The sequence below is a fragment of the Polypterus senegalus genome, chromosome 14 (genome assembly GCF_016835505.1).
Source record: "Polypterus senegalus isolate Bchr_013 chromosome 14, ASM1683550v1, whole genome shotgun sequence".
Taxonomy (NCBI): domain Eukaryota; kingdom Metazoa; phylum Chordata; class Cladistia; order Polypteriformes; family Polypteridae; genus Polypterus; species Polypterus senegalus.
Genome location: NC_053167.1, coordinates 115,983,208 through 115,997,818, shown reverse-complemented (window position 1 = coordinate 115,997,818; position 14,611 = coordinate 115,983,208). Strand labels below are relative to the sequence as shown.

The 14,611-nt window shown below is 41.5% G+C and overlaps 1 protein-coding gene across 4 annotated transcripts in view; it reads right to left on the bottom strand.

Annotated features, from left to right (window-relative positions):
• kcnt2 (potassium channel, subfamily T, member 2) overlaps window positions 1-14,611 on the bottom strand; it is a 368,106-nt gene that overhangs the window by 132,363 nt on the left and 221,132 nt on the right. For all 4 annotated transcript variants that reach the window (XM_039735377.1, XM_039735379.1, XM_039735378.1 and 1 more), the window contains one exon: window positions 10,480-10,551. In XM_039735377.1, coding sequence (XP_039591311.1) covers window positions 10,480-10,551 — 72 coding nt within the window. The remainder of the gene's footprint in view (window positions 1-10,479; window positions 10,552-14,611) is intronic.

Sequence of the window (14,611 nt, the reverse complement as noted above, 5' to 3'; positions counted from 1 at the left end):
TGGTACTTGAAAAGTACAGCAAAACAAAACAAAATTTAAAATGGTACGATACTAACATTTGGGATTTTTGGTACCTGAAGTAAACGTTTGCTTTCTGTTCAAACACCACCCTCTGACACTAAATGTAGTAGCTGGGGAAAAACATGCTTAGAATCACAGGTGTTACAAAGCTGATGACCGAACCCCCCTAAATGCTTTGACGTGATCGAGAATTCACAGGTGAATGCCCCACCACCATTGTTTCGATGTGATTGAGAATTTAAGGGACACTCCCCGCAACCTCTTTATTCTTTTGATGAACACTTTATGCTATCAAGATGGAAGCGATGCGGTGCTTAGTGTGGCACAATAGCACAGTGCACCAGAGAAAGACAGAAGAGGGCTGTTTGTAGTTATTCATTATTTGCTTCTGAAACATTTTGGTATCAGTACTGAGGTCCAAAAACTGGAATATATACCACAGTCACAATTGTAGTAAAGATCCAACACAAATCTTTGGGCAATCATCGATAATAAGTTAACTTTTGAAGAAACGGGCAGAAAAGAGTTTTTTTTCCTTAGGAAACTCAGTTGTGTTAAAGAGGTCAAAATCATAATTACACTTTTTTATAAGAACTTATTAAATCTGTTGTTATATTTGCTTTTATATGTCAGTTTGGCATCCTCAGCATTAAGGATATAAACTTCCATCCATCCATTTTCCAACCCGCTGAATCCGAACACAGGGTCACGGGGGTCTGCTGGAGCCAATCCCAGCCAACACAGGGCACAAGGCAGGAACCAATCCCAGGCAGGGTGCCAACCCACCGCAGGACACACACAAACACACCCACACACCAAGCACACACAAGGGCCAATTTAGAATTGCCAATTCACCTAACCTGCATGTCTTTGGACTGTGGGAGGAAACCGGAGCACCCGGAGGAAACCCATGCAGACACGGGGAGAACATGCAAACTCCACGCAGGGAGGACTTGGGAAGTGAACCCAGGTCTCCTAACTGTGAGGCAACCAAAAATGTTGCGCACTCCCGTTTCCACGCTCAAATCGCGATGGATAAAACCTAAACTTGGCATATTTTAAAACTGTGCAGTTTAAACCACAAAAGATTAATTAATTTTCCACTTTCCACTTTCCATTTTCCAGAGAGAGCGGATCAGCGAGCGGAAGCAGAGAGCGGCGGCGTCTCCCACAGGCACGTAGCCCTTTGAAAGCACACGAGCAAGTTCACCTGAGATAAAGCCGGCAGCTGACCAGTAGAAATAACCGGCAGTGAGAAATTAAAGTCGATCGCTTAGCGGGGGTGGAAACTTAAAGCGACGGTGATTCAGCTCAACACGGAAAGCGCCGAAGCACCTATAAAAACGGCAAAGATGACTTCAACATTTAATGTAAGTTCTATCTGCTCTCTGCCCATCGAGGGCACGTTTATATGTTGTGTGTCCTGCAGTATGTACAGCTCAGGTTTTCCGGCCGACAGTGCAGATAGCTTCACCTGCCAAAAATGTTTAGTTAATTTAGAGTTGGTCGGGAAAATACGCGAATTGGAGGACCGCGTTAGGAATCTGATAGCGATTAGGCAAACCGAAAATTGGATCGACTCGGTTTGTTTAGACAATTCGGCTACATCTGATTCGGCTTCAGTCTCTCCAGGTCCCACTGTAGTCAGTGCGAGGCCGAAATCAGCAGCACCAATTCAGCCACAGGGCGAGTGGGTAACAGTAAGACGGGGGTCTAAGAATCCAAAATTTAGTCCCCAGCACCCAGGTCACCAATTCGGACCCAGAACAGGTTCTCAGCTCTCCGCAGCGCGCCTGTGGAAACTGAGAATAATAAAGTGCTCATAATTGGCGATTCCATAGTGCGGAATGTTAGAATTCCAAACTATGTTAAACCAGCAGTTAATGTTAAGTGCCTTGCAGGGGCCAAGATTTCTGGCATAAAGGCCGCATTGGACCGTGTTGCCGACGATGAAGTATCTACCTTATTGCTGCATGTCGGCACTAATGATATTTATTTACAGCAATCTGAGGTATTAAAGCGAACTTCATCTCTCTATGCACCAAAGCTAAAACAAAATGTCGGAATTTAATTGTATCTGGTCCCTTACCAAGATTGTATAGAGGGGATGTGATTTATAGCAGATTGCATTCCTTTCACTGCTGGCTAGAAACCTGGTGTGCAAATAAAAGCATAGCATTTGTGAACAATTGGGATGATTTTTGGGAAAGGCCTGGATTTTTCAGAAGAGATGGTCTTCATCCTAACTGGAGGGATCTTATGTATTATCCCAAAATATGGCAGCAAAACTGCCTGGTTGACTGATTAGAGCACCATCCAGGCCGCAGTCATGTGATCTTAAATCACAGGCTGTTGTTTATCCCACCTGTTATTTTCCTGAAGCTGTTACCCATAATCCCTGTTGTGGGGCATCCAGTAAATTTAGTCTTGAACAAACCATAAATTAATTGATAACCAAAAATAAGGTGTATAATTAGACCAAGGGATAAAACCAGACACTCCACCAGGGGCATCTGTAATAGAAATTTAATTCAAATTAAAACAAAAATATATCAGCAGTTCAGAAAGAACCATGCAGTTTTAAATGCTGTTTATTGAACATTCGCTCTCTTGGCACTAAAGCTGTTTTGGTAAATGATATATATTAAGTACAAAATCTGATCTGTGTCTTCTTACTGAAACCTGGCTTAGTAAATGTGACACTGTTCCCTAGCTGAGGCGTCACCAGATGGATACTCGTTCCTTCATAAGTCTAGAGATTCTGGTCGAGGAGGAGGCCTTGGAATAATTCATTGTAACAAAATGCAAATCACTCCTAAAAATTTAGGCAACTTTACATCCTTTGAGGCATTCATTTTAAATATTAAAACAGATTCCAACACAATTATAGTGCTAGTCTACAGACCACCAGGGCCATATTCATTGTTCATGACTGAATTTAGCAACCTTCTGTCTGATTTGGCTATAAATTATGATCACGTAGTTCTGATGGGGATTTTAATGTACACATTGATGTGGAAACTGACACTTTTAGCAAATGTTTTACTTATTTGTTAAATTCAGTAGGATTTTGTCAGATTGTCAAAGGTCCAACTCATAATCATAACCATACATTAGATTTAATTATAACTTACAAAGTTGAAATTCAAAATTTAAATATTACTCCATTAAATGTAGTTATTTCCGATCACTTCTTAATTACGTTTGATTTAGTTCTGCCCATGCCAGCACTCGCAGATTAAAACAAAGACAGTGCGACATCTAGATTGTAATTCTGCTTCAAAATTTATAGATACCTTGAGTAAGTCGAGTGTAATTGTGGAAAACCATTTAGATCAGTTAACATCAAATGTAAACGTGGAAAACAATTTAGATCAGCTAATATCACATTATAATGTGACCTTGAGAGATGCTCTGGACACAGTGGCTCCCTAAAACAAAAGTGATCAAAGCACATAGAAACTCTCCCTGGTTTAATGAAAACACTCGAGCTCTTAAATTAGAGTGTCGAAAACTGGAGCGCAGATGGAGAACAACAAAGCTACATGTCTTTCAAATTGCATGGACAGAGAGTGTTAATAAATATAAAAGGCCCTCTTTAAAGCTCGCTCAGAATACTATTCTACATTAATAGATAGCAATAATAAAAATCCTAGGGTACTTTTTAGAGCAGTGGCTAAATTAACAAATGGGAATTCAGATCAACAGTGCAAAATACCAACAGATATTAGCAGTACAGACTTTATGAACTTCTTCAATGAGAAAATTAAAAATATAAGATCCCAGATCTCAGCATCACAGTACAAACCAAGTACTAGCTTAGCAGACCCTGCTCACATTGCATTCAGCACTTTAATAATTTTAATCCTGTAACTGAGCAGGAAGTCTTAACTTTAATTACTAAAATGAAGCCCACTACTTGTTCCCTAGATCCAGTGCCAACTAAACTAGTAAAAGTGCAATGGATGTTCTTGCACCATTCTAACATTATCAATAGTTCATTATTGCATGGCACAGTACCTGATGCACTAAAAGTGTCAGTCATTAAACCTTTACTTAAAAAGTCAGACCTAGACCCACACATACTAAATAACTATAGGCCTATTTCAAATTTACCATTTCTCTCTAAAATACTAGAGAAAGTAGTCGCCAGTCAGCTTCAGTCACACCTTACGCATTACAATTTATTTGAGAAATTCCAGTCTGGCTTTCGCACTGGTCATAGTACAGAAACGGCACTAACACGGGTTGTAAATGACATTCTGATATCCTCTGATGAAGGAAATTCCACTGTAATTATGTTGTTGGACTTAAGTGCAGCATTTGACACCATTGACCATTCTATTTTACTGCACAGGCTAGAAAACGATGTTGGGCTTACAGGCCCGTGCTCGCTTGGTTCAGTTCTTATTTATCAAATCGATTCCAGTATGTACAGAAATGTGCTGACAGTACTCCATCATTATACACAGAAGTTCAATATGGTGTCCCGAGGGCTCAGTACTGGGACCTTTACTGTTTTCACTTTACATGCTTCCACTGGGATCTCTCATTAGGAAACATAATGTTAATTTTCACTGTATGCAGATGACACCCAGTTATACCTTTCATTTAAATCAAATGAAGTTTCTCCGATGTTGTCTTTAATTAGTTGTGTTAGTGAATTAAAGGAATGGATGAATGAGAACTACTTGTCTTTAAATACAGATAAAACAGAGATGTTAATTGTTGGAGGGAATGACGCTGATCACAGCAATATTTTGTCGTCATTTAACTCAGTTGGAATCCCAATTAATTTTACTGAATCAGCCCGCAATCTAGGAGTTATCTTTGACTCTAGCATGTCATTTAAAGCATATTACAAAGTCGTCCAAAACATGTTTTTCCATCTTAAAAATATTAGGAAATTAAGGCGCTTTCTAAATAAACAGGATTGTGAGAAATTAATTCATGCATTTATCTCTAGTAGGATTGACTACTGCAATGCGGTGTTCACTGGCTGTTCAAACTGTTCTCTATACAGCCTCCAGTTAATCCAAAATGCGCTGCAAGAATTATTACAAGAACAAGAAAATATGAACACATAACCCCAGTTCTTAAATCTTTACACTGGCTCCCAGTTAAGTTTAGGGCAGATTTCAAAATCCTCCTTTTAACATATAAAGCATTAAATGGCCAAGGTCCGCTTACTTGTCTGAACTTATCATGACTTACAAACCTGAGCACATTAAGATCTCAAGATGCCGGTCTGCTTAGGATTCCAAGGATTAATAAAATAACAGTGGGAGGTCGAGCTTTTAGTTACAGGGCCCCTAAACTGTGGAATGGTCTTCCTGCTTCCATAAGAGATGCCCCTCGGTCTCAGCCTTTAAATCCCGGCTGAAGACTCACTACTTCAGTTTAGCATATCCTGACTAGAGCTGCTGATTAACTGTACATACTGCATCTCTGTTGTTAGTCATTAGCACTATAACATAAGTAACATGATAATTATATTTGAATACTAACCCTCACCTATTCTGTTTCTTTTCTCGGTACCCAAATGTGGCCATTGGTGCCACGGCCCACCTGCCAAGTTGTTTGCCTGCCTATGGTAAAGTCATCCCTGATGGAGGATCACAGGAATCATGGGAAAGAGGGGTCCTTTCATCGGAGCAATGTTTCAGCCGTGGCATGGCCAAATGGAGATGCAGCTAGATGGATGAGGTCTCCAGGACTCTAAAAATATCGAAACCTAATTATGTCATATCATCTACTGTTAAACCGTAATTCTAAAATTTTTATTATGCTGTCTTAAGGAATTGTTCTGTTGTGTATATTGTATTGTATTGACCCCCTACTTTTGACACCTACTGCACGCCCAACCTACCTGGAAAGGGGTCTCTCTTGAACTGCCTTTCCCGAGGTTTCTTCCATTTTTCCCAACAAGGTTTTATTGGGAGTTTTTCCTTGTCTTCTCAGAGAGTCAAGGCTGGGGGGCTGTCAAAAGGCAGGGCCTGTTAAAGCCCATTGCGGCACTTCCTGTGTGATTTTGGGCTATACAAAAATAAACTGTATTGTATTGTATTGTATAAAGCCAGTGCACATTTTCACGCCAGCTCAAACCCTGGTGTACACAAGTTCTCCACTCAAACGCAAACTGGTGGCACCCAGCGTCAAAGCAGTGCTTTTGTTTCAGTGTGGTTTCCCTTTCTTTTTTAGATCCACATCCCTGATGCGGCTTTATCATATACACTGAAATTAATCACATATTGTTTATTAGTTTAAGGCATCTGATTGTAATTAACTTGTAACCATATAATGGTCCACGGAATGGCCAAACCAATAAAATAGCTGCTTTAGCGTTGTGTCTCTCAATGAACCACTCAGAGTATTTATCCCACTGTATGTGAGTGTGGAATCATAGCTTTACAGCAGCTGATCGGAAAGAAAATTATCGGTATACAGCATCAAGCACACGCTACCTCAGCCATGCTGTCTATTTGAATTGCTCTCATACAACAAACGCTTCAGAGCCTTTCCTGTACGGACCTCTCAGTTTAGAAACAGTTTCATCCCAAGAGCTCTAAACACAATCAATCAGTCCATCAAGTGCTCCTTGTAGAACTGTTTGTACTTATAAGTACAATCACCTCACTGTAAACTTGCACTACAGTTATAATATTGCACAACCTGAGCCACTTTATAAAGAGTGTATTAACATATGATGACGATATCATTTTTAAGATGAAATGCAGCAAAATATGTTTATTAAATTATACAGATAAAATGTTAACATCATTTAAACAATCTATATTAATAATCAAACATGTGAGGACACTGTGTTGTAGCACTAGCGATGAGCTGGCGCCCCGTTCAGGGACTGTTCCTGCCTCGCGCTGTATTCTTGCTGGGGCTGCCGCGACACTGAAAGGATAGATGGATGGAAAAATTAAACATGTACTATGAAGATATTTTAATGTTCCTTAAAAGTTTTGAAGAATCAGCGTTCTAAGCTTACAGATGGCTTAACATTGTGTGGCGATTGATTACTTAGAGAAAGAAAAGGAAGGACAGGAATTGGGGGTTAGTACATTTGAAAGAGACAGTACTGCTGCAGTAAATGATTTCATCGAATGTCACGCACGGTGCAGCAAACAGGAACAATCTCCTATCATCATGAAAATGATATCAAGTGTATATCACGAATGTAATGGATTCTGTTTCCTGTCAGAGGAAGAGAAAGCCCGTTTAAGAAGCACATAGTGATTCACACACATAGAGCACATAGAAGAACACATACAAAACAAAGCATTTAACGTACTACTTTAGTTACGATGGGATTGAGAAACTAGTAAATTAAACAATTTAAAGATGAAGTTTATGGTATTCTGCTTTAATGACAAAATAAACTACATGATTAAAGTGGAAATTAGGAGATTAAAGTTGACATTTCAAGCTTTTTTCTCACTGTGTCCCTATTTTTTTTTTCTTTTCTTTGTACCCTAATAAGCTTTCATATGACACTCAGATAAGGGGCTACGACTTGCCTTTTATGGCAACTTTGATATCTGACAGCTTCTTTTTTATTTCAGGCACTGTGCAACTTTGTGAACTTGAGCTATTGAGTTTCTCGATCAACTTCCTTTTGTTGTTTATACCACTGTTTAAACCAACAAATAGTATGTTTTTCCTTGCCTCCACTTGGTATTCACTGAAATTCTTATATTTCCCCCCCTGCTTTTGCCATTGCCATTTCACTGAATGCTGAGCTTAAGGGCTATTTATACTGATTTGCATATTCAAAGAGGCGCAATTCTGGGAGGAGTTGTGGAGTGGCGGCAGGTGCGTGCACGTGCGTTACTTTTCATGCTGACTGGGATTTATGTAGCAGAAGAACGTGGAAGTTTGCGAACGCACAGATTTATGCATCTGGATTTTTTTGTGTGTACGCATATTTCCGCTTTTGTCCATACACCATGCTTTAGTGTGAATTCTACTCACGGTGTTACGCATGAGGCCCCTGATCCCCAACACTGATGAAACGGTTCACAGAGAAGGGATACAGTAGGCCTTCTGACATAGTGGTGCCAAGACAACAATTGGTCCCTTCATGCCAGAAAAACAAAGGAGTTGATCATGGACTTTTAAAAAGAGTAGAAAGACTACATTGCTATCTTAATCAGAGTTGTGGAAAGAATTAGCAGTTTTAAATTTCTTGGAGTCACCATCACTGATGAACTGAGGAGGGCACAATATATTGATGCAATTGACATAAATGGTCATCAATGTCTCTGCAATCTCAAATGTTTGAGCAAAGCCAAAATGTCTCCATCTATGTTCACCATCTTCTACAGATGTACAGTGGAGTTCATTCACACCAGCTGCACTTAATCCTGCTATGGCACCTGCTCAGTTCAGGACTGTGAAGCACTATGAATATGGTGAATATTACTGGCTCACAGCTTCCCTTTGATCAGGATATATATATTCAGTATATGCTACTTTAAAAGGTAAACAGTACTATTAAACAACTTAGCCACCCTACACAAACACTTTTTTACCCCACCCTGCACAGCATATTTAGATTTAGGCTCAGTTTTCATTCACAGCTCATGACACTTCTAAGCAACCATCAATGCTGATGACTGCATGAGTGTTTCTTATAAATATTGTGTGATTTTTCATTTAGTGTAGTCACAAGTACAAATACAAATTTCATTCTACTGAGTACATATAACAATTTATGCTTGAATTTGAAACATGAATACTTGAAGAATATATGTTAAATACACTAACCCAATTCATTTAAATTTCTGTTTAAGTATACATCAAAACAGATCAAAATACTCCATCTACTTATAATTAAAAATATATCAAAATAACACATTTACCACAAACTATATATTTCATATACTTTAAGTTTGGTCAAAACAACATTCATAGGTATATACAGGGTGGGCCATTTATATGGATACACCTTAATAAAATGGGAATGGTTGGTGATATTAACTTCCTGTTTGTGGCACATTAGTATATGTGAGGGGGGAAACTTTTCAAGATGGGTGGTGACCATGGTGGCCATTTTGAAGTTGGCCATTTTGGATCCAACTTTTGTTTTTCAATAGGAAGAGGGTCATTTGACAAATCAAACTTATTGGGAATTTCACAAGAAAAACAACGGTGTGCTTGGTTTTAACGTAACTTTATTCTTTCATGAGTTATTTGGACCTAACACCCATAATGTGGTGGTGCACCATCTTGCTGGAAAAACTCAGGGAATGTGCCAGCTTCAGTGCATAAAGAGGGAACCACATCATCATGTAGCAATTTTGCATATCCAGTGGCCTTGAGGTTTCCATTGATGAAGAATGGCCCCACTATCTTTGTACCCCATATACCACACCATACCATCAAATTTTTTGTTCCAACAGTCTTGGAGGGATCTATCCAATGTGGGTTAGTGTCAGACCAATAGCGGTGGTTTGTTTGTTAACTTCACCATTCACATAAAAGTTTGCCTCATCACTGAACAAAATCTTCTGCGTAAACTGAGGGTCCTGTTCCAATTTTTGTTTTGCCAATTCTGCAAATTCAGTGCGCCGATCTGGGTCATCCTCGTTGAGATGCTGCAGTAGCTGGAGTTTGTAAGTGTGCCATTTATGAGTAGCTAATATCCGCCAAAGGGATGTTCGACTAATGCCACTCTCCAGTGACATGCGGCGAGTGCTACGCTGTGGGCTCTTGCTGAATGAAGCTAGGACAGCCACTGATGTTTCTTCATTAGTGACAGTTTTCATGCGTCCATATTTTGGCAAATCCAACACTGAACCAGTTTCACGAAGCTTAGCAAGCAGTTTGCTAACTGTAGCATGGGAGATGAGTGGTCTCGTAGGGTGTCTTGCATTAAAATCTGCTACAATGACCCGGTTACAGCGTTCACCAGACATCAACACAATTTCTATCCGCTCCTCACGTGTTAACCTCTGCGACATGTCAATGGCTGTAAACAAAGAGAAACTTGGAAATAATTCATGAAAGAATAAAGTTACGTTAAAATCAAGCACACCATTGTTTTTCTTGTGAAATTCCCAATAAGTTTGATGTTTCAAATGACCCTCTTCCTATTGAAAAAACAAAAGTTGGATTCAAAATGGCCAACTTCAAAATGGCCACCATGGTCACCACCCATCTTGAAAACTTTCTCCCCTCCCATATACTAATGTGCCACAAACAGGAAGTTAATATCACCAACCATTCCCATTTTATTAAGGTGTATCTATATAAATGGCCCACCCTGTATATACAGTGCATTTTAATTTCTCCATGCTGACAAGTGAAAAAGTTGCTAATTTGTCTGAACTGTCATCAGACTTTTCATTTAACCATACTACACACATACTAGATAAGAGATTTATATGCAAAACTATAAAATTAAAAGCATGCAAGGTTGCGTTTCTGATTTTTTTGGTTACATACTTGTCAATGGAGCCCACCATGTAGTAAACCATTGGAAACCAACAGATTGCTTCAAGAAAATGAATTTCTGGCCTAAAGGAAAAATAATAAAGATTAAAATTGACACATTTAATTAACCTCACCTAAACATGTTCACTTTTGTTTGTCAAGCAAAATCACAATAATGAATATTTAATATTTTTTAAATGTTTCTTCTCATTATGTGAATTTCCCCTTGGGATTAATAAAGTATCTATCTATCTATCTATCTATTAATGCCTGAAGAGAAAAAAAAATGCACATAATGTTTAAAAGTTATTTTTATGTAGACTGTTATAATATTTTGAAGTTTATCTTTACACTCACACAGGCCAAACGACAGTCAAGGACATAAATATAATATGAACTGCATGGAGGTGAGTGTCATGTCTCAGCCAGGGTTCCTCCCCTGTCTGGGGTTCAAATTCATGCTTTATGTCTCTTTTATTAATTTTATAATTTTCTATGTTGATTATGTGCATCTTCCTTTATTTTTGGTTATGTCAAGATATATAAGCTGCCTTTGTTATGTTGATATGTTTTATGGGTAGTCCCTTGGGGTGCATTCAACCCCCATCTTCACAACACGAGTGGCAGAGACGTGAAGTGGCTGGTGCATAACATAGGCAAGAGGGATTGGCGAGCAAAGCGAGCAGGGGGTAAACCCCTAGTATATATATATATATATATATATATATATATATATATATATATATATATATATATATATATATATATATTGTGACAGATGGCCAGGAACTGTCCCTCGCTGGGATGCCTGGAGGAAGGAGGAACCGGAAGAGTGGCACTTCTTTTCCCTGGGAGTGCTGCCAGAAGTCCGTGATCAGACACCTGGAGCACATCCGGGACAGGATAAAAAGGGCTGTCTCACTCCAATCAGGGAGCCGGAGTCGGGTGGGAGAAGGACGGAGCTTGCCAGTGAGGAGTTGGAGGCGGCCGAAGAACCAAAGAGGAGTCAAGAGAGACTGAGCTTTATGGTGATTGGTACACTGTGTGCTGTTTAGGTTTACAAGTTGTGAATAAATGTGTGTATTTGAAGACTTTCTGTGTCAGCCTGTCAGTGTTCGTGTCCAACATGTCCACTATATATACATATATATATATATATATTGTGATAGAATAAGATGCTTGCTCGCACCCTTGTACCCTCAGACACCACGTCAGACACCAGATAAAAGTCCAATAATTATTTATTATAATAATAATTGTGCACAAAGCACGCTCCTCTCCACAATTCTCCAATAACAATGAACAATCCTCCACTCCCAGACGCTTAGCCACCCTGCCTCCCAACTCAGCTCATCGTCTGGGAGCTCCCACAGTCCTTTTATATTCCCTGACCCGGAGGTGTTCCTTCCCAACAGTCCACAAGTCCTTATTCCTTCCGGGTCAGGGTAAATAATGTTTTTTCTCACCCCGGGAGCCCGTCGCTCTTCCTATGACGAACTTCGGGTCATAGGGCATGAAGATCTCTTGGGTCCTCCCTGCAGCTCCCTCGTGGCCCCCATGGCATCCAGCAGGGCGGTGCATAAAAACTACATGGTCCATAATTCCCTGCTGGTCTTCTGGGGACCTCCATGCTGCAAGGAGGGCTCCACCTGGCGGCTTGGGGTATTGGCCGGGGTACATGGCCGGCCATATCTTACAGTATTCCCCCCCCAGTGACGAATTATAAAGATTCGGAGCGGCCTGCCCCGAGAGGGAAGTCTTCCTCCAAGAGGACATTCCGGTTGAGCCTTGATTAATCTGAATATCTTGGTCCTTGGAGAACCTAGGGGGAATATTATTCCAGTTTGATATCTTGTCCCCTCTCTCCAAGGACAGTATCGCCAAATGTGGCCCAACCTTCGCACCCGTAGCACTGCCTCCGTCCTCCCGGTATTCTCCCCCTGCGGGACTGAAAACAATTAGGAAATGTTAGGTCCGCCCCTTGTTTTGCTGGGAGTGAAACCCTGCCGCCTCTAATGGTGCTTTCTCTCTTTCTTTGTCAGGAGAGCCCCGTTTTATTTTCGGGATCTCCTGCTTGATCTGGGCTTGTCCACAGTCTGAGTCTCTACTAGATGAAGAGAGACCCTTTACTGTCTGCACCCCTTTTACTTTATAAATTACGGTGGCGGCGTCTTTAGGGCTGTCTCGCTCCGGGAGTCAGCACTGTGTAGCTGCCCGGATCGATTAGCCCTTCCGCTGGCCACTTTCGGTTATCGTACCGGCCTCTCTTGTAGGGCACGCGCATCCACTTGGCACCCGCTATGGATTAAGCGCGGGCCCGTGTCACTTTCGTCCCTATTTCATTATATACGGTACCGGCTTTACCTACCTGTACCGCTAAATCAATTAAGACAGGTGGCTCCGAGACAATCGCCGCAGGTACTCATTTAATTTGTTCATAGGCTTTTCAGCCGCTCCTCTCAAGTCTGCAGCGATCGTCTGGATTGTTTGCACCACCTGTAAAAAACTGTGCACGGGCTGAAGCAACTTCTCCAGCTCGTGCACGTCCAAAAATTTATTCAATGCAACCGGAGGCACGCTCAAGCCATCATTAGCCTTACCCTCCGGCTGGGAGCCAATAAACACGGCGCTCCTGGCACGTGCTTCGACAGGTCCCGCAAGGGAGCCTGGGATTTGGAGTTCTTTTTGGAGGACCGCGGTGCCGCTTTTGGCTGACTGCAATCAGTCTGCATCAATTTGTCGACAGACCGATCAGTCATTTCCCGGACCTCCTTACTTTTGTAGGGAGAGCGGTGCTTCGCTCATCTCCCTTTTCCCCTTCGGAAAAACCAAGTCCGTCTTTTCTTGGGTGAAGCCACAAACAGCTGAACATGGAACGTCACCTTCCTGGAATCCTTGGTAGGTCACGTGTCCCTTGCCGGCACCCGTAATGCGGAAGTCCTTCGGGTTGCTCGTTTGCCTGAACGAGGCGCCATCGCTTTCGGGTTTGTCTTCTGCCTCCCGCAGAGCCTCTCGGATGGACATCTGGGAGGTATGTACATGGGACATCATGTGTTAAATTAAAAGATTATAAAGTACATTCCCAGCACATACCTGCGTCGGAGACGTCTTCCTCCGAAATCTCTCCGAAACTTCGTAGCTGCTCCATGGCTCGTCTTGAGCGTAAGCAATGTCGAGCGCTAGACCTCCGCTGTTGCTGGCGCTCTGCTTTGTCTTCTTCTTCCCCATGACGGACTTGATAAAGGTGAGGTTTCTGGCGATTTTTCCTATGTGTGTCGTGACGCTGTCTTCCCGGGGTATTCTGTCCACAATAAAATTTTTTAAATACAGGTCCTCTGCCAAACTGACGGCCAGAGAATCCTGCCGAGCTACGCCAATTGTGATAGAATAAGATGCTTGCTCGCACCCTTGTACCCTCAGACACCACGTCAGACACCAGATAAAAGTCCAATAATTATTTATTATAATAATAATTGTGCACAAAGCACGCTCCTCTCCACAATTCTCCAATAACAATGAACAATCCTCCACTCCCAGACGCTTAGCCACCCTGCCTCCCAACTCAGCTCATCGTCTGGGAGCTCCCACAGTCCTTTTATATTCCCTGACCCGGAGGTGTTCCTTCCCAACAGTCCACAAGTCCTTATTCCTTCGGGTCAGGGTAAATAATGTTTTTCTCACCCGAAGCCCGTCGCTCTTCCTATGACGAACTTCCGGGTCATAGGGCATGAAGAACTCTTCGGTCCTCCCTGCAGCTCCCTCTCGTGGCCCCCATGGCATCCAGCAGGGCGGTGCATAAAAACTACATGGTCCATAATTCCCTGCTGGTCTTCTGGGGACCTCCATGCTGCAAGGAGGGCTCCACCTGGCTGACTTGGGGGTATTGGCCGGGGTACATGGCCGGCCATATCTTACAATATATATATATATATATATATATACATACAAAAAATCGGAAGCAGAGACACGAAACGCACTATATAGCATTCCATGCAGTTCTTGCCTAGCGGTATACATAGGACAAAAAGAATTGTAACATGTATACAGGAGCATCAAAACGTTGTCAGAAGGTAGGACTCACGATCACTGATTTATACGCACATAAATTCAACCGGACATATATTTAATTGGGACAATGTACAAG